The sequence below is a fragment of the Hypanus sabinus genome, chromosome 10 (assembly GCF_030144855.1).
Source record: "Hypanus sabinus isolate sHypSab1 chromosome 10, sHypSab1.hap1, whole genome shotgun sequence".
Lineage (NCBI taxonomy): Eukaryota > Metazoa > Chordata > Chondrichthyes > Myliobatiformes > Dasyatidae > Hypanus > Hypanus sabinus.
In genome coordinates this window covers 62,971,296-62,992,034 of record NC_082715.1, presented here as the reverse complement: position 1 = coordinate 62,992,034, position 20,739 = coordinate 62,971,296, and the positions used below count along the sequence as shown (strand labels likewise).

At 39.5% G+C, this 20,739-nt stretch overlaps 1 protein-coding gene across 18 annotated transcripts in view; it reads left to right on the top strand.

Moving 5' to 3' along the window:
- Positions 1–20,739, top strand: part of LOC132400704 (doublecortin domain-containing protein 2) — a 159,141-nt gene that overhangs the window by 101,419 nt on the left and 36,983 nt on the right. For 16 of the 18 annotated variants that reach the window (XM_059981961.1, XM_059981962.1, XM_059981959.1 and 13 more), the window contains one exon: positions 13,465–13,530. The exons of the other annotated variants lie outside the window; for them this stretch is intronic. In XM_059981961.1, coding sequence (XP_059837944.1) covers positions 13,465–13,530 — 66 coding nt within the window. The remainder of the gene's footprint in view (positions 1–13,464; positions 13,531–20,739) is intronic. 18 annotated transcript variants of the gene reach the window in all.

The window sequence follows — 20,739 nt, the reverse complement described above, 5'->3', positions numbered from 1 at the left end:
ATCCCACTTCTTCTCTTAACATTTAAGAGTATAAATGTGCAGCTTGCCAACGTATTCAAGCATATGAAGATGTTTATTTTAAACAGTAACATACGGCAAATAGATTACACTTATAAAGCAAGGTAAGTTCTATTTGACAGATCTCAGTAATTAATAGACGAAGTTAATCCTTCACAGGCTATAATTAGTTTAGAAAGTGCTTTATAAATGAATCAAAAGGGTTGCAGAGAACTGTAATTTTAATTGGCAGATACAATGTTTTTAATAAGATTGGAAGTGGTAAGCCATTTTTCTCCTTTAGTTCGTTGTGACAGCTGACCTAATGGTTACAGCTGTGCCTTGGCCTTGTGCACTCCAGAATATTGTGTAAACTAGAAAGTACTATATTGTTAGAAGCACAACTTTGAAATTCATGTTAAACTGAAGTGCCATTTAGGAGATTGCAAATGATTTAAAAAGAGCAAGGGAGTTCCATTTATGATAGAGTCCATTATCACAGAAAGAGATTCTTTGTCGCAGAATGTCCACATTAAGCATCAAACACCCATCTATACAAACCCATTCAGCTGCACTTGCTCTGCAGCCTTCTGTGTTTTGGCAATTCAGGTGCTTGTTTAGATACTGTATCTGCCTCCACCATCTTCTCAGAGAATATGTTCCAAATTCCAACTACTCTGCAAGTGAAAAAAAAATGTTCACTAGATCCCCTCCAAACCTCTCACTCCTTACCGTAAACATATGACCTCTGATTTTAGTGAAAGGCCACTCATAATTTTGTATGCCTCTGTAGGTCCCCCTTCAGGCACCTCTGCTTCAAGGAAAAAAGTCTCTCTCAGTCAAAATTTTATAGTCTATGTAAAATTTTAAATACATACAGAATTCAATTCTGTCTCAAATAATGTTATATGCTTTTGGGTACATGCTGCAATTCATACAAATGTTCAATTTATTCTAGAATCTCTTAGGGTATGAAAAATGCTATTTACTTGATAGATAGAACAGAGATGACAGAACAGTGTTAAATATTTCTTATCACTTGTCGGGATTGGTGATGGAGGATCCAAATTCCGATTGAACTAGTCAGCAGGGAATCAAGCCCTTTGGCTTTGTGAGACCACATGACCATCAAGCACCCATTTACAGTAATTGTAAACTAATCCCATTTTATTGTCCCCACATTTTACTACTCACTCAGACACTAAGATTAGCTTATTGTGGCAAATTAATCTACATGTCTCCAGGATGTGAGAGGAAACCAAAGCGCTCTTGAGGAAATCACAAGCAAACCATGCCAACTCCACACGGCCAGCACCAGAAATCAGGAGTGAATCTGAGTTTCTGGAGACATGAGGCAGCGCTGTACTAGCTATGCCTCTGTGTAACCTCCAAGTGGACTGTGTAGCCAGAAGATGATATCCCAGGAGCCAATAGGAGAGTGAAGTGAAGGGTTAATTGCATACTTGAGTGAGGTAATGGGGAAAAAAGCTTAATGACTTGGCTTTCTTTCCAATCACAACATCTTTGCCAAAAGATGGAGAAGAATCCAAAGGACGTTAGAGAATGGAAGGAAAAGCAGAAGAGAAGGGAAGAGGAGAAAGCAGATGTGGAGAAGCAGAGAGAGAAACTGCAAGTCTATGACAAATGATTCAAGCAAAATATAGAACACCTATTATCTACTGTCCAGTTGGAGTAAAATGTGTGGAAATGTGAGGTTATCTACAGAAAGCAGAAGATTGTTTAATTGGTAGGAGACTACATAATGCTGTTGAAACAGAAGGAAGGTTGTCTACTTTTATGAAAAGGAGGATGAACCTGCATTGGAGGCAGGTCAAAAATTATATTGATCCTGATTCTAGGATGGGGGGGGGGTTATCTTATGAATGTATTGGACATGTATTCTGTGAATTTTAAGAGTAACAGTAGCCCTTATTAAATTTTGATGGAATTAGGCTGGTGTGATGATGAGGGCCCCTTTCCACCTATGGATCTCGTACTAAAAGAGGATAATTTAGAATGAAGGCTTGCTCATTCAAGATGAAGAAAAGGTTAAATTTCTTCTTTAGAATATGGTGCACCTTTGGCATTCTCCACTCTGGAGAGCTGAGGACGCTATTGTTTGACAAGTATTTGGTATTTTTAATGCACTGACTGTGTGCTGAGTGTTTCATTGTGAGTTATTTATAAAGGTCATCTAGCTTTTGATCCCATTTCTGTCATTAAATAATTCAAATAAGTTACACATGTTAATGTCATCATCACATGCATAAAATTGTGATGGGAAGTGTCCAATTCAACTTCCTAGAGGGTATAACTTCAACAAAAATTGATACAAATATTTGAAAGAATGATTTACAGGTAAAAATGTGGAAATGTACAGGGCCCTGGTGAGACCACACCTGGAATATTGTGTACAGTTTTGGTCTCCAGGTTTAAGGAAGGACATTCTGGCAATTGAAGAAGTGCAGCGTAGATTCACTAGGTTGATTCCTGGGATGGCAGGGCTGTCTTAAACAGAGAGATTGGAGAGATTGGGCTTGTACACGCTGGAATTGAGGAGATTGAGAGGGGATCTGATTGAAACGTTTAAGATAATTAAAGGATTTGATAGGATTGAGGCAGGAAATATGTTCCAGATGTTGGGAGAGTCCAGTACCAGAGGGCATGGATTGAGAATAAGAGGTCAGTTATTTAAAACAGAGTTGAGGAGGAACTTCTTCTCCCAGAGAGTTGTGGAGGTGTGGAATGCACTGCCTCGGAAGACGGTGGAGGCCAATTCTCTGGATGCTTTCAAGAAGGAGCTAGATAGATATCTGATGGATAGGGGAATCAAGGGATATGGGGACAAGGCAGGGACTGGGTATTGATAGTGAATGATCAGCCATGATCTCAGAATGGCGGTGCAGACTCAAGGGGCCGAATTGGTCTACTTCTGCACCTATTGTCTATAGTATAGTCCCTTGGCAATAAAAATGTTCAAGGCTGAGGTAGGAACATTTTGGATCAGGAGTGCATCAAGTATTGTGGGGAAGACAGGAAAGTGGGGCAAGGCTGATGTTAGATCACCGATGAAACTATAAAATGTGGAGCAGCAGACTTAAGGAGCCAGTTAGTCTATTCCTGCTCTTGTTTTTTATGTTCTTGTGTGTCATAGCATAAGATAAATCCTTCCAGCTAGACATAAGAGACTGCTGATGCTGGAATCTGAAGCAAGCAACATGCTACTTGATTAACTCACAGGTCGGGAGGCATTTGCAGAGTGAAATACACAGTTAACATTATGGATTGGGGCCCTTCATATGGACTGAACTGTCGTCTGTCCATTACTCACTACAGAAGCTGCTGGGACACACAGTTCTTCCAGCAGCTCATTTTTTAAATCCCATGTATTCCTAGTTCTGTAGTCCACACATATACTGCATAAAGTATTCAAAGAACATATTTCACAGTGTATTTACAGCCTAATTCACAATTTGTTGCAGCCATGATGGGTGAGTGTAGTAACAGGGTGACAATTTTACATTGGTATTTTCAATCATGATTGTGAACATAGCAATTTGCAATGAATCTATACAAAATAGGGGAAAATGTATTGGTTTGAAATAAGAAAAAAGCTTTAGTACTGTATTGGATTTTTTTCCTGCTTTATTATTTCTCCCAACATATCTTACCTGAAGCTGACATTGCACTCCACCAATGTAATATACACTCAATGGCCAGTTTATTAGATACAGGAGGTATCTAATAAAGTGGCCACTGATTGTATTTCTGTATATTTGTGGTCTTCTGCTGCTATAGCCCATCTGTTTTAAAGTTTGACATGCATTCAGAAATGCTAAATGCTCTTCTGCACATCAGTGTTGTAACGTGTGGTTATTTGAGATATGGTTGCTTTCCTGTCGGCTTACACCATTTTCCTCTGACCTCTCTTATTTACAAGGCATTTTCACCCATAGAACTGCTGCTCACTGTATGTTTATTGTTTCCCACACCGTTCTTTGAAAAACTGTAGAGATCTAGAGGCAGGTAGGCAGAGGGGCTGGGGTGACCCTATTGGTAAAAAATAAAACCAAATCAGTAGGGTCGTACTGTAGGGTCAAAAGATGTAGAATCCATCAACCATCTGAGCTACACATTTTCTGAATTATGTAGGATCCTTGTGGGTAGAGTTAAGAAATTGCAATTGTAAAAAGATCCTGATGGGAGTTATATACAGACCTTTGAACAGTAGCCAAGATATAAATTACAACAGAAGATTGAAAAGCCACGTAGTAAGGACAATGTTATGATAGTCATAGGGGATTTCAATTTGCAGATAAATTGGGAATATCAGTTTGGTGCTGGATCCCAAGAGAGGTAATTTGAAGAATACCAGGAAATGGCTTTTTACAGCAGCTTGTGGTTGAACCCGCTGGAGAAAAGGTTCCAGAAAAGGTTCATGAGAATGATTCCAGAAATGAAAGGGTTAACATATAAGGAGTGTTTGGTCGCTCTGGGCCTGTACTTGCTGGAGTCTAGAAGTATGTGGGGGGGGGGGGGATCTCAATGAAATCTATCGAATATTGAAAGGCCTAGATAGAGTGGATGTTTCCTATTGTAGGTGAGTGTAAGACCAGTGGCCACAGCCCCCAAATAGAGGGACTTCCATTTAGAATGAAGTTGAGGAAGAACTTCTTTGGTTGGAGGGCAGTGATTCTATGGAATTTATTGTTATGGACAGCTGTGGAGGCCAAATCTTTGAATATATTTAAAGTGGAGGTTATAGGTTCCTGATTAGTCAGGGCATCAAAGATTTTGGGGAGAAGGCAGCATAATTGGGTTGAGAGGGATAATAAATCAGCCATGCTAGAATATTGGAGCAGATTCAATGGGTCGAATAGCTTAATTCTACTCCCATCTCTTATGGTTGAATGAACGCAGGAGATCATCAGTTTCTGTGATACACAAACCTCCCCATCTGGCACCAATAATCATTCCATTGACCAAGTAACTTACTTAGATGATGTTTCTTCCCATTTCTGTTGTTTGATCTGAACGAGCAAACCTCTTGATCATGTCTGCATGCTTTTATTCATTGAGTTCGGCTACATGATTGGCTTATTGCCACCATTATGCCAGTGCCGAAGCATTCCACTGCCACAAGCCTGAATGACTTCTGCCCAGTTGCACTCACCCCCATCATTGCAAAGTGGTTTGAGAGACTGGTTCTATCACATCTGAAATCCTGTCTGCCCACTACCCTGGACCCCCATCAATTTGCCTATCGCACCAACAGGTCAACAGAGGACACCATCTCCATGGCACTTCAGTCTGCCCTGACCCACTTGGACGACCCCAACTCTTACGTCAGAATGCTGTTCATTGACCTTAGTTTGGCATTCAATACTGTGATCCCCTCCAAGCTGATCAAAAAATTTTGCCAACTTGGTATCAGCGCATCCCTCTGCAATTGGACCTTGGACTTTCTGACTAACAGACCCCAATCTGTTAAGTTAGATAACCTCTCCTCCTCCATTCTCACTCTGAATACCTGCATGTCTCAAGGCTGTGTGCTGAGCCCTCTTCTATACTCCCTTTTCACCTATGACTGCATGCCTGTACAAGGTTTTAACTCCATAATGACACAGATGACACCACGGTGATTGGGCTGATCAGAGGGGATGATGAGATGGCCTACAGGGACGAGGTCCAGCACCTGGCCGCGTGGTGTGCCGACAACAACCTGGCCCTTAATGCCCAGAAGACCAAGGAGATCATTGTGGATTTCAGTCCTGTTAGGAGCCACACACACATCCCCACCTACATCAACGGAGCTGTAGTGGAGTGTGTATCAAGCTTCAAATTCCTTGGTGTCCACATTTCCCATGATCTCACCTGGTTCCTGAACTCCTCCGTCTTGATCAAAATGCGCAACAGCGCCTTTATTTCCTGCAAAGCATCAAGAAAGCTCACCTCTGTCCCAGGATACTGATGGACTTTTATCGCTGTACCATTGAGAGCATACTCACCAAATGCATCTCAGGTGTGGTATGGCAGTTGTCTTGTATCAGACCGCAAAGCACTCCAGTGTGAAAATTGCCCAGCGGATTATTGGCACCCAATTACCCGCCATTGAGAATATCTACCATAAATGCTTGCCTGGGCAGTGCAAAAAGCATTATCAAGGATGCATCTCACTCTAACCATGGACCTTTTACTCTCCTTCCATCCGGTAGGCACTACAGGAGACTCCACTCCCACACCAGCAGGCACAGGAAGAGCTTCTTCCCTGAGGCTGTGACTCTGCTGAACCTCACATCACAGTGCTAAGCAGTATTCCACCCATATTGTACTGTCTCAGGACTTTTATATCTGTATGCTGTAGCACTTACATTTTATTTGCAATTATTTTGTAAATAACATTCTTTTGCACTTCTGGTTGGATGCTAATAATATTTCATTGGCTTTGTGTCTGTACTCAGCACAATGACAATAAAGTTGAATCTAATCTAATCTTATTAGATATTTGCATTATCAGGTAGATGTAGCTAATAATGTGGCCATTTAGTGTATAAAGCATACAGACCATGTAAGTCATTTTAAAAAATGGATGGGTAAATGGACAGGAAAGGAATGGAGGGTTATGGACTGAGTGCAGGTAGGTGGGACTAGGTGAGAGTAAGTGTTCGGCATGGACTAGAAGGGCCAAGATGGCCTGTTTCCGTGCTGTAATTGTTGTATGGTTATAAGTTTGATGCTCGTTTCAACGGATGCTGCCCGACCTGCTGAGTTCATCCAGCTTGTTTGTATGTGGTGATTTGACCACAGCATCTGCAGTGTACCTTGTGTTATGTTTGATGCTGTAGTTGCATTCAAATCAATTGACTGTGTGAAAGGAAGTAATACCTTTATCTCTAACTGTATATACTGGATAATATTGCCCAATCAAATATTGTAGATAAATTAAAACAAAAAGTTTGGATATGTTTGCATGTCTAACTCTCCCATAAGTTTCTGGTTTACTTCATCTGTAGACTATACTTGGACTAGGGTACCCTTATGAAAGTACATTTGAGATTAACTGGAACAGTTTTGTATCCTCCCTTTTAGAATGTGTGTTCAAACAATTGAATATGCTATAAATTGCATTATCAACACTCACAAACTTGTTACACTGTTAGAATACTAATATGCTTAGTTTCCATATGTCTTGTCATTGGGTTAAAGGTAAATTTCCATTATCGTTTTATATGTGCCAATCACATATCTGTCAAAACTCCTCAGCCATTATTTCCAATGCTGCCCTGTTCAAATCAGAGTTTTTTATTTGTTTATGCTGCTTGAGCAGTTGAAACAACTTTCCAGTTCCCATAAGTTATTTTAATAGCTCCTCAGCTTTCCAGGCAGATTTAATGATTCAGTGGCTTGAAGGGACAAATATACTTAGTAATTAGAAGCTTTCAATTAATTTTGTAATGCAGTTCCTTTACTATTTAATCACCAAGGCTGAAACTTTTTTGCTTTTCTATCTTTGATGCAGTGTGTTTTGGACCTTACAACTATCAAATGCAGTCAGGCTGACTTCAGTCAAGGGCTGAGCATCTTCATATTTTCTCAGTTTCAAATAGCAATGAGGGGTTAATTCAGTTTATCAGTACTATGAGCAACCCCATCAATCCCCTTCAGCAAAAAAGTTGGTTAATTGAAAGTTTTTTAAAAATTTGCATGGAGAATTGAACAAATTCTCTTTGATAAACATTTTAGAAAAAGACATCAACTTTTATACAAGCACATTTTATGCTAAAATCTTTCCATTTTACCAGTTTCTTTTTATTTTATCAAAAATTTACTCAGTTACTTGAAGTTTGCTGAGTTAGTCTGCAAACTGAAAACAAAACCGAAAGAACCCGTGAATGATGGATAGGCCATGACATTTCATAATTGCCAATGCTTTCTACGAAGCATAATTGATACTGCAGGTAGCCAATATTTCACAATCAATTATAAAATGTCATACCATCAATCAGCAACAGCAAGGAAATATGTCACAGTTTAGACATTATACCTTTCTTTCCACTTTAATGAATAATTAGATTGGACATGCAAAAAAAATCAAATAAGTAGTCTCTGAGGAAAGAATTGGTTCTAATTAAGAGTAAAGTATGATGCCTTTGGTTGGCAGTAGTAATTTCTTTTCACAAAAAGATGAATTGGAGTGTTTAGTTTAATAACTATGTATAGTTTGACCACATGTTTTGTGGAATCATTTGCACTGATATTAACTCTGCCACATTGCAATTTCATACATGGGCAGATTCCCACTTCCAATTACTGTACAAAGCTAACTATATATTGAGGGAAAGTTGATACTATTCATTGGTTGTTTTCACTCCTAAAATTTGGATTTAAAATCAGCCTTAAATAAAAATTTCATCTATCAAGTGGCTGCGAAGTAATGAGTTTTAGGGTAATTCTAATCCAGAAATGTAATAGGACACTGATTGATACCACATAATCAGACTCTTACACATTTCCTGGTTACTGGCAAGGGAGGTGTCATGTTTGTCCTATGGTTGCTTTTATTTGAAGGCTAAAAATTACTTCTGGATTGGATTTTTTTTTTTGCAGCAAAGGATGCATTAAATGGAAACATTCTCCATTCCTAGGTCTTCTAATATTCCACATCTTATTGAAAAAAAATGCTCAACATTAAAATGAAATAAATTTCTAACATCCTAAAGCTGAGCAATTAATAATTGATGTAAAACCTCATGATGGATAATGAAAACCAATAGAGATTTCACAGCATCCCCTGAAGAACAGTTAAAATCTTTTGCTCCAGTTACACCCTTAACTGGGTATAGAGTGGGCCACATACCCCCTTTTAGCTCCTCCTTAATCCCATTGCCAGAATAACATCTGCACTTACTTATAGGGACTGGGTCCAAAATAATTGATTATATGTGGAGATCACATACAAAGTATCAGGATATCATGAGGTATTTAAAGTATTCTTTTGTCGTTACCGCATCACAATTTTCCCCTCAAATATTATTACTGTTTACTCCCAAGGAATCCTGTGAATTAATTTAAATATTATAAACAAGACATTTGTATGCAATGTATTTATGTCAGACATTGGCTTGTTTGCTAAGCCACCACAAAAGTTGTGCAGAATAAAAGCATATGTATATCAGACAAGCAAGTGATCGCTGAACTCAGAGAGACAAATAGAATAACAGTGAATGGGGAAACAATTGGGGGCAAAATAACACTCTCATTGTAGCGACGTTTGTAAAATGCATGGTGATATCAGACCCACTCTGCATCAGGTGATGATGAATGCTGGAAGCAAGTTTGGGAATTACCAAAGAACATTTTCATTTCAGTAAAGTTTATCACCAAGGACCAAAATATTTTAAGACTTTTCAAATTCCATGGTGCTATAATTTATTTGTTTGTGTATACAGTATATGAATACAAAATGAAACAAATTAAATGTAGAGGTAGAAAGAGCATCCCATACTCTGCTGTTGTTCCAGTAGAACTGGTAGAATCAGAGCAGTCATTGACCAAGTATCCAGCATGGTTATAACATTTCAAAATCTACTGAGAATACAGCCAAGGATCCTACATCTAATGAATCTGAATCAATAGTCATGCTCCTTCTTGCTTTACCAATTCTGATATAAAGGGAAACATCTTTTATTTATTTTTAAGATACCTTATAATTTTTAAGCACATTATCACACCTATTGCAATGATTGCAATACCTTTAGCATATAACTTCTTGTCTCATTGCTTTTCAAAAGTTCTTATGGCAACGTTATGTAATTAAAATCAACTTAAAAGCATGATTGTAATGCAAACAGTCTGTACTGTACCTCTAAATTAGTCAGGGTACATTAACAGTGTGAGCTTTCACTACAGCGAAGCATCAAGAGATCAAACCACGAGGGACCTCTAGACAACTTGAAAACAAAATCTGACAGCAAAGTATTGTTTTAAACTGTAAGAAGCTGTTGTAGTTGATAATTGCAGATAGGTTTGCCAAGCTTAATAGCCCATAACAAAGGCTTTGCTTGATTCCTGCTTTGGGGAATTGTACTTGCAATTTATTATTTAATACAACTTAATAACATGAAGCAAAAAATCCAAAAGTAAAACTTGTTTCACAAACCTTTAGTTGGATTTCTACAATGGTAAAGTAAACTGATAGAGTCATGATGAATGGTCTTGGTCCAAAACATTGACAGTTTATTCTTTTACATAGATGCTGCCTGACTGTCGAGTTCCTCCAGCATTTTGTATGTGTTACCCTAGATTTCCAGCATCTGCAGAAACTCTTGTGGGAAAATAAGCTGTTGTACAATAAGATAAGAAAATTTAAAAAAAACACCGCAGATGCCGGAATTGTGAAAACAAAACAGAAAATACTGAAGTAATTCAACAATTCAGACAGCATCTATGCAAAGATTAACAGTTAAATTTACAGAGCTGAGAGAAAAAGATATATTCAATTTATCTAGCTGGCAGGAAAAATGGAGGTGGACCAAATGAAATCTGAGCAAGTCAAGTTGCTGAGGTACAAGCGCAATGAAAACTGGCTTCTGGTTTCCAACAGCATATGATTCAGATAACACACAGAATATAAACAAACTCTACAAGCTAATGAAGAAAAAGGCTGCAAAAGAAGACATCAAATTAAAAAACACAATTAGAAATAGTCCATGGTAGTGCAAGGGCTGGTCTGTGGAGTTCTATAGCTGAGTTAAGATTAAGGTTGTGCTGGTCAGCTCAATTACCAGATATTTGTGGAACTTCAAGCTCCTGTACTTCCTACCCAATGGTAGCAGTAACGAGAGGATATTAGCTGGGAAATGCTGTTCCTTGATGATGGATACAGCAGAACCTTATGTAGATTCTATCAGTGGTGGCGAGGACTGTGCCTATAATGGTCTGGGATATATCCACATCTCTCTTTATAGGGTGAAATTATGGGCCAGTTAGAGAAGATTAAGATTCTTATTCAGTGTGTTGTTAATGTTGAGTAGTCTGTGTAATCTTGTGTGGTCTAACTAAACAAAAGAAGCACAGGAAAGAGAAAAATATTGCCAAGCAAAGAGCCGGAATTCTGTGGGTACCAGTCTGCCTAGATGAAGTGTTGATTCTCATTATAACAGTATAGCACAGATTGAAAAGCCGGATTGGGATGGTGAATGGGAGAAGAATTATTGGTGTTTTGTGATGTAGTTTTTCTTTACAGTTTGAGATGGTACCTCAAAATTGGAATATCTTGCAAATCAAGAGCAGGGAGGTCATGCTGCAACTATACAAGTTACTGGTGAGGCCACACCTGGAGTACTGTGTGAGTTCTGGTCTTCTTATTTGAGGAAGGATATACTGGCCCAAAACATTGACTGCTCATTTCAACGGATGCTGCCCGACCTGTTGAGTTCATCCAGCTTGTTTGTACGTCTATACTGGCTTTGAAGGTCGTCCAGGTTGATTCCAGAGATGAAGGGGAATTTGAGTTGCCTGGGACTGTACTCTCTAAAATTCAGAAGAATGAGAGGGGATCTTATAGAAACATTCAAAATTTTGAATAGATAAGATAGAAGTAGGAAAGTTGTTTCCATTGGTAGATGAGACTAGAACTAGGGGGCATTGCCTCAATATTCGGGGAGAAGATTTAGGATGGAGATGAGGAGAAACTGTTTTTTCCAGAGAGTGGTGAATCTGTGGAATTCTTTGCCCAGGGAAGCAGCTTGAGGCTTCTTCGCTAAATATATTTAAGATGCAGTTAGATAGGTTTTCACATAGTAAGGGAATTAAGGGTTATGGGGAAAAGGCAGGTAGATGGAGCTGAGTTTAACAGACAGATCAGCCATGATCTTATTGAATGGCGGGGCAGGCTCGATGGGCTGGATGGCCTACTCCTGCTCCTATTTCTTACATTCTTATATTAAAATGCTGTTATTCCATTAATGTAAGTAAATATCATTTGCTGCACATATTTTTGGAGAGGAGCAAAGAAATTAAGGATGTGATTTTGATTGACCTTTTGTTCAATCCATATTCTGAAATGGAAGAAGAGAACTAAAGAGTTTATTACGCCCTCCAATGGTGTGGACAAGAATAAATCTAAAAAGAAAATGAGCATGGATTTGGAACATTTATCTCATTAGTACCATCATGAAGCAAAGAATATGTTTTATAAAATGATGCTTTCAAGAACTGTTCATGCTGAAGTCCAAGAATGGTCTTGCTATTGGTTATTGATTAATTCAGATATATTAAAATAACTAAATATCAGGTGTTTTCTGTTTGGAGTTTACACATCCTCTCTGTGACTGCATGGATCATCTCCAGGTATTCCGGTTTTGTTGTATATTCCAATGTAAACTGAGTACTTGAACTTATCCCTTATCGTAAAAAAAAAACCAAGAATTCCAAGAATCTTTGAGTTCAAACTTAATCTAGCCTTGGGACTGTCTGAAGAAGCTACAATGCCACTGGCAAGTCGGAAAGAAGCAATCAGTATGTGACTGGAAGGGAATGAAGTGTGTTTGGGACAGGAGGAAGGAAGGGACAGCACCATGGAGAGGTGATGGTTCAGCTGACCATCACCTCTTGATTCTGCCCCTTTCTTTGCCACTACTGTGTCCTTTCTCTCGAAATCTCAAGAAATGAGGCATTTCACAAGTATTGCAGGCAGAGCATGAAAGATTCTGGAGGGATTTGCCTTTGCCTTTTTGTTCAGCAATCATTATTAATGGGCTGGATGAATCTAGGCCCAAAAGGTTTCATGATGTATTCTTCTAAGACACACCATAGTATTTTGTTTTTTGAATTTTTTAAAAAAACCAGAGAGGATGTTAAGGCAAAAAGGCCTGGTTCTTGATTCCTATTCAATACCAGTCAATATTGATTAGGAGTTCACTTGATTTAACAATAACACAAAATCTGTTTAATTTCATATTTACTCACTTTGACTATCATCTACCAAAGCAGATTTATTCTTTAATATCTGCCAAAATGATCTTCATGCTGGTGCACTTGAAGATCTTTTCTTGTGTTACTACTGTCTGTCACTTTCTGTTTGATCTATGTTTATTGGGATTATTCTGTGAGGTACAGTTAAGTTAAGCTCCTGTTTAAACATTCTGCTGTTTGGTGTGTAAAAGCAAACCACATGTAATGGCACCTCTCTAAATTTTCAAGATGGATTCTATGTTCAACAGAGGAAGATTGGCAATGAATATAAAAGGAAAACAATGGGCCTTTAATCTTTGCGTCTGAATAAAATCCAAACTATATTTCTGAAATTCTATAGCCTGTGGTAATTGGAAGTGCCATTTTTCTAGTTTTAGAGAGCATGATCATTTTAATTTTCTGCTTTGACAAAGAACCTGTATGTTCCCTATCCCAGATTTTGGGCTTATAATTCTGCTAAATTGCCATTAATTTGAATTTTTGTCTTCTCAGTTTGAGCTGCATGACATATCCCATGGTGAATCAAGTGATTCTGGATTTTTGTCCTCTCCCCAACAGGTAAATTGGCTGTGTCCAGCAGTTGATTAGCTTGGAAAACAACAGTCCCACGTTTAGCCCCTCTATACAAGTAGAATTCTTTCTCTGTACATTTGTGGGTTAGAAGATGATGCATGGTAAAAATATGGAATGTGAAATCAGTAGTTCAATTTAATATCACAGAATTATACATTATACAACCTGAAATTCTTGCTCTTCACAGACATCCATGTAAACAGAAGAGTACCCCAAAGAATGAGTAATTTTAAAATGTTAGAGCCCTAAATCCCTCTTTTCCCTCTCCCACATAAACACAGCAAAGCACCAACTGTCCCTTACCCTCATATTTCCAGCAGAAAGCATCAACAGCCACCACCCACCAAGCAAGCAATAGCAAAGCCCTCCGAGAGTTTATGATCTGTAGTACAAAAAACTAATCATTCATCTGACAATCGTTCAACAAGACCCTGATTCGCTGAGTACTGAGACCCCTGACAGCTGATCCACTGTTCCTGATACTCCATTGTCTCCCGTGATGCCACGGCCAGCAACACTGGCCAGAAATTGGCTCATCCACAGGGTGGCAAAGCATCAGAACTCCAAAGGCACGCGTGTCTTCTAGACGGCACCCTTGGCATAATCCAAAAACAGCCGATCATTGAGCTCTGGGAGCAGGGTCTATTGCCATAAAGAACCACAGTTTGAGTGCAGCTGCAGGTCAAAGACACTGACAGAACTCTATCCACCATAAGAAAAAGACACATTAAAAGTAGAAATTAAGCTGTTTTTGCAGATAAGCTTGAAGAAACTGCTCTCTAGTGCCTTGGTAGCTCCACCCTTTGTCATTTGTTATTTTAAGCCAACAGATCCTATTATACCACAACTAACATTTTCTTATCCACTGAGGTCAACACTCCAGGCCTATTTTACCATCTTGTTTACTAATTTTATAATTCGTTCTTATCTGGTACTTCGATTATTGATTTTTTGTCATGACTGATTGACAATGTTTTGGACAAGTTTGATATGATTGAAGTGTTGACATGCAAAAAGAAAATATTCTGTCAACAATCTCTTTTAATTTTCATTACTTTTAATAGACAAAGTAATTTTTTAAAAGAATTTTTAATGTTTGTTTTTTTTTCTTGCTACTTTAGTGGAGATATTGATAGCTTAATGAAAATAGTGAAAGGTTTTTGTGGAAGATGATAAATATTTGTAATTTGATACCAGACACCACTGTTAAATTTATTTTGACGCAGAAACAGCGTTATAGACTGAGTTATATAGTAAGACAGTATGCTCATGGACACTTCAGCCCAATTTATCCACGCTAAGCAAGATGCCCATCTAAGCAAGTTCCATTTACCCGCATTTTGCTCATATCTTTCTCAACCTTTCCTGGCCATCTACCTGTTAAGTGTTGTTATTTTATGCATCTCAAACACTTTCAATGGCATATCATAAACACAAGAGATTCTACAGATGCTGGAAGTCTTGAGCAACATGCACAAAATGCTGGAGGAAATCATGCAGCATCTATGAAGGGAATAAACAATCAATGCTTCGTGCTGAGAACATTTGTCAGAACTCAAAAGTAAGGGAGAAAATGACAGAATACGATGGTGGGGGAGGGGAGGGGGCGGTAAGCTGGAAGGTGATTGGAAAATCCAGGTGAGAAGAAAAGGCGAGTGTGTGAATTGGGGGAGGGATGAAGCAAGAAGATAGGAGGTGATAGCTAGAAGAGGGCTGAAGGAGTCTGTTAGCAGAGGAGAATGGATCATCAAAGAATGGGAAAGAGGAGGGGCACCAGTGGTAGGTGAAGAGCAGGTGAGAAGAGAAAGGGTGAGTGGAGAATCTGAATGCTGAAAGAGAGAGGGGTGAGGGGGTGATATTATCTGAATTTAGAGAAGTCGATATTTGTGCCATCAGGTTGGAGGCTACTGGGACAGATAATGAGGTATCGCACCTTCAACTCGAGTGTGGTCTCATCATGGCAGTAGAACGCATGACAATATGGCCCTTGTCCACTATGTTGTATCAACCTTTTGGCTTTGATCAGTCTAAGGAGGCAATGGTCTAGCGTGTTGGAGTGGGAATGAGAAGTTATATTGAAATGGAGGTCATCAGGAAATCCTGCACTAGATGTCCGATGATGCAGTTTCCCAATCTATGTTGGGTCTCACCAATGTGGAAGAAGTTGTACTGGGAGCAGCAGATACAATAGATGACACTGAGATTCCTAAGTTAAGTGTCAGCTCACCTGAAAGGACTGTTTGGGGCCCCGAATGGGAGAAAGTGTAGGGGCAGGTGTAGCATTTGCCCCACTTGCAGGGATAAGTGCTGGGAGGGAGATAAGTGGGGGATGGGGGCTGTGGGGATGATGGGAATGACTGGACAAGGCAGTTACACAAAGAGTGCTTCTTATGGAAAGCAGTGAGTGGTGGGGGAGTGGGACAAAATGATGTGCTTAGTGATAGAATCCCATTATAGATGGCATAGGTGTTGGAAAATTAGAGGCTCATGGGGTGGCAGATATGGTCAAGAGAAACTCTATCCCTGTTATGGTGGCACGAAGATGGAATGAGAGCAGATGTGTTGGAAATCAAGGAGATGTGGGTGAGGTCAGCATCAATAGTAGAAACAGAAAACCTACAGCACAATACAGGCCCTTTGGCCCACAAAGTTGTGCCAAACATGTCCCTACTTTAGAAATCACTAGGCTTACCTATAGCCCTCTATTTTACTAAGCTCCATGTACCTATCCAAAGGTCTCGTAAAAGACCCTATCGTATCTGCCTCCACCACCATTGCTGGCAGCCCATTCCATGGACTCACCGTGTAAATAAATTTCCCCCCGATATCTCCTCTGTACCTACTTCCCAGCACTTTAAACCTGTGTCCTCTTGTGGCAACCATTTCAGCCTTTTGAAAAAGCCTCTGACTAGCCATATGGTCAATGCCTCTCATCATCTTATACACCTCTATTAGGTCACCTCTCAATAGTGGTGGGAGGGAAACCCCATTCTTTGGAGGAGGACATTTTGGAAGTTCTTGCATGGAATGCCCTTATCCCGAGAGCAGATGTGGCAAAGGCAGAGGAGCAGGGAAAATGGAATTGCAGTTTTACAAATGACAGGATGGGAAGAGGCATAGTCTATATAGCTGTGAGAGTCAGTAGGTTTATAAAAGATATGAGTAGATAGTCTGTCTTCAGTGATGGAGACAGAGAGATCAAGAATGTGTAGAAAGGTGTCAGAGAAGGACAAAGTAAATTTGAGGGCTCATCCTCCTCACTCTCCTATGTTTTAAAGAATGAAGTCATAGCTTGCTCAGCCTCTCTGTAAAACTCAAGCCTTTAGGTCACGGCACCATTCTCACAAATCATCTTTGCACCCTTTCCAGCTTAACAGCTTTCCTATAATAGGGTAATTAAAACTGTACACAGCACAACAGTGTGTCTTCACCAACATCCTGTATAACTGCAACACAATGTCCCAACTACCACACTGAATTCCCTGACTTATGAATGTTACAGTGCCAAATGTTTTTTTCCCCCACCACCTTATCTGTCTGTGATGCCACTTTCAAGGAACTATACACTCACACTCCTTGATCAGAAGGTCAGAATCAGCTCAGTTCAAATCTGGGGATGTAATTAGGCTACACTATGGTGTGAGAGAGACTCCGAGTGAGCTGGTAGTCCACGTTTCATAGTACTTCATTTTCACTTAGAACCATAGAACATTACAGCACAGAAACAGGCCTTTTGGACCTTCTTGGCTGTGCCAAACCATTTTTCTGCCTAGTCCCACTGACCTCCACATGGCCCATATCTCTCCAAACCCCTCTCATCCATATACCTGTCCAAGTTTTTCTTAAATATCAAAAGTGAGCTGGCATTCACCACTTCATCTGGCAGCTCATTCCACACTCCCTGATGCACCATCAATAACTCACTCTGAGACGTAAAGGCAAGATATCGGCTTTTATTGACTGGAAGAAGGAACAAGCAGTGAGTGACCACCATACTACATCCTGGAGACTGAGAGGCCGGACTCCGGCCTCAATCGCCTTTATACAGGGGCCTGTGGGAGGAGCCACAGAGGCAGTCAGCAGGGGACATGTCCAGACAGGTATATGCAGTTCACCACACTCCCACCACACTCTGCGTGAAGAAGCCCCCCCCCATGTTCCCTTTAAACTTTCCCCCTTCACCCTTAACCCATGACCTCTTTTTTTTCAACCCTGGCCTCAGTGGAAAAAGCCTGCTTGCATTCACTCTATCTATACCCATCATAATTTTATACACATCTATCAAATCACCCCTCATTCTCTTACGCTCCAGGGAATAAAGTCCTAACCTACTCAACCTTTCTCTGTAACTCCGTATTACTTCTGTACACTTCAAAAGACAACAAATATAAAAAGGGTGCCAATCATTATGATTTAGTTTTATGTTACTAGCACTGACCAATTATTCCTGCAAATAGACAGACGCAACATGTACATTTAAATGTAACATGCCTATAAAAGGTATTCCCCCCCATTAGAAGTTTTCATGTTTTATTGTTTTACAACATTGAATCACAGTGGATTTAATTTGGCTTTTTTGACAGAGATCAACAGAAAAGACATGTCAAAGTGAAAACAGATCGCTACAAAGTGATCAAAATTTATTACAATTGTAAACAATAATTAAGTTCATAATTACTCACCCCTTTATTCAATATTTAGTAGATGCACATTTGGCAGCAATTACGGCCTTGAGTCTGTGTGGATAGGTCTCTACCAGCTCTGCAATGTTTCCCCATTCTTCTTTCCAAAACTGCTCAAGCTCTATCAGAGTGCATGGGGAGTGTGAGTGAACAGCCCCTCTCAAGTTCAGCCACATTCTCAACTGGATTGAGGTCTAGACTTTTTGGCCACTCCAGGACATTAACTTTGTTGTTTTTAAGCTATTCCTGTGTAGCTTTAGCTTTATGCTTCGGGTCATCGTCTTGCTGGAAAACAAAATCTTCCAAGTTGCAGACTGCATTAGGTTTTCCTCAGGGATTTCCCTGTATTTTGCTGCATTCATTTTACCCTCTACCTTCATTAGCTTTCCAAGGCCTGCTGCAGTGAAGCTCCCCACAGCCATCACCATGCTTTACGGTAGGGTTGCCTTGTTTTTGATGATGAGTGATATTTGGCTTACACCAACCAGCATTTAGTTTGATGGCTAAAAAGCTCAATTTTGGTTTCATCAGACCACAGAACCTTCTTCCAGTTGACTTTTGAGACTCCCATATGCTTTCTGCCAGACTCTAGCCAAAATTGTATGTGTATTTTTTTTTTAAAACAGTGGCTTTCTCTTTGCCACCTTCCCACAAAGCACTGACTGATGAAGCACCTGGGCAGGAGATTTTACATGTGCAGTCTCTCCCATCTCAGCTGCTGAAGCTTATAACTCCTCCAGAGTTGTCATAAGTCTCTTAGTGGCCTCCCTCACTTAGTCCCCTTCTTGCATAGTCACTCAGTTTTTGAGGACAGCCTGCTCTAGGCAGATTTACAGCTGCACCATATTCTTTCCATTTCTTGATTGACTTAACTGCACTCCAAGGGATATTCAGTGACTTGGAATTTTTCTTGTATCCGTCTTCTGACTTGTGCTTTTGAATGGAGTTGCTTGGAGTGATCTTTTGTCTTCATGGAGTAATTTTTGCCAGGAGACTGACTCACCAGCAGTTGGTCCTTCAAATACAGCTGCATTTTTACTACAATCAGTCAAAGCTCCTTGACTGCACACAGGTGATCTCCATTTAACTAATTATATGACATCTGAAAGCAATGGGCTGCAACAGTGATCGCTTGGTGTGGCATGTTAAAGGGGCTGAATACTTGTGCAATCTATTTTGTGTTTGATATTTGTAATTAATTTCAATCACTTTGTAGAGATCTGTTTTCTGTTGACTATTTTTCTGTTGGTCAGTGTAAAAAATCCCAAATTAAATCCACTGTGCAACACACACACAGTGCTGTAGGAACGCAACAGGCCATGCAGCATCTGTGGAAAAAAGTCCAATCGACGTTTACAGCACTGGATATTCCTTTAGAAGTTATTTGTCCAGATGTAAGTTCATTGCTCCGACCCAACAATGACTGTCACTGTTATACTGTTAATCATCTGTCCTGGTTTTCAGTAGATCCAGCCTAGGCTTTTGTAGTTGCTAAACTTTTAATGGTACTCTGTGATCTTCTCTCGAATGCTGCCAAATGTTTGAAAGAATCCGTATATCCCTTCTGCTTATAAAATCCAAAATCTCTCCCTTGAACTGAGAATCACTTGATTCTCAGATGGCTAACTGAAATCATTTTCATCATCACCAGATTTCCAGGCTTTGAACAGGGTGCATCCCAGCTGTTCTCAAAATAATATTTATTAGTTACCTTGTCTTAGAATAGCAAAAATACTGCAGGTGCTAGAAATATGAAATTAAAAATCTGATGCTGACTTAGTCAAGTGAGTAGACAGCATCTGTGGCAAAAGTTAAACAGTTCAAGTCAATAATCCTCCAGTAGTATGCAGAACATTTTGGGAAATATAACAAAGCAGCAAAAGTTGGCTTGATATAAAAAAAAAGCAGCATCAATTTATCTCAGTGAAATTCACAATGGAGTTTAGGAGATTTCTAACTGGATTGGCTCCCTTTGACATGTTATTTCTCTTTTGGATAGGGATTTGAATCTGACTTAGGCTGAATTGTGAAATTCACAACATGGTCCCTCATGGTTCTACTTTAATACTCCAAAATAGACGTAATTTATTAATTCCGTCCAGAAAAGCAATGTGAAGTGTAAACTTCTACATAAGATCGGGAGGAAGTCTACTTTGACACTGGTGTTCAGAGACCTTATAAGGCTCTATGGTGAAATTTTATTCTACATCTGATTCATCTTACATCAAAGCTAAAAGATCTAGGAACAGTATTGAATATTGTTTCAATCATCAATATTGCCCTTCCTTAAAGTCGCTGGATCTTTCTTTAAGTTCAATCTAGGCTGATGAGGCAAGGACTTTTTTATATGTCAAGAGAATTAATTTGTTTAGTCTCATCTCCATTTCTCAAGTCTGAGAATGGGAGATGTAAGATTATATAATTTGCCATTTGGATCGGAATGTAAGAGTTGTTGTTGGAGTTGAAAGCTGTGATGTTTTTGCTTCCCTAATTACATCTCTGTGAAGTAACT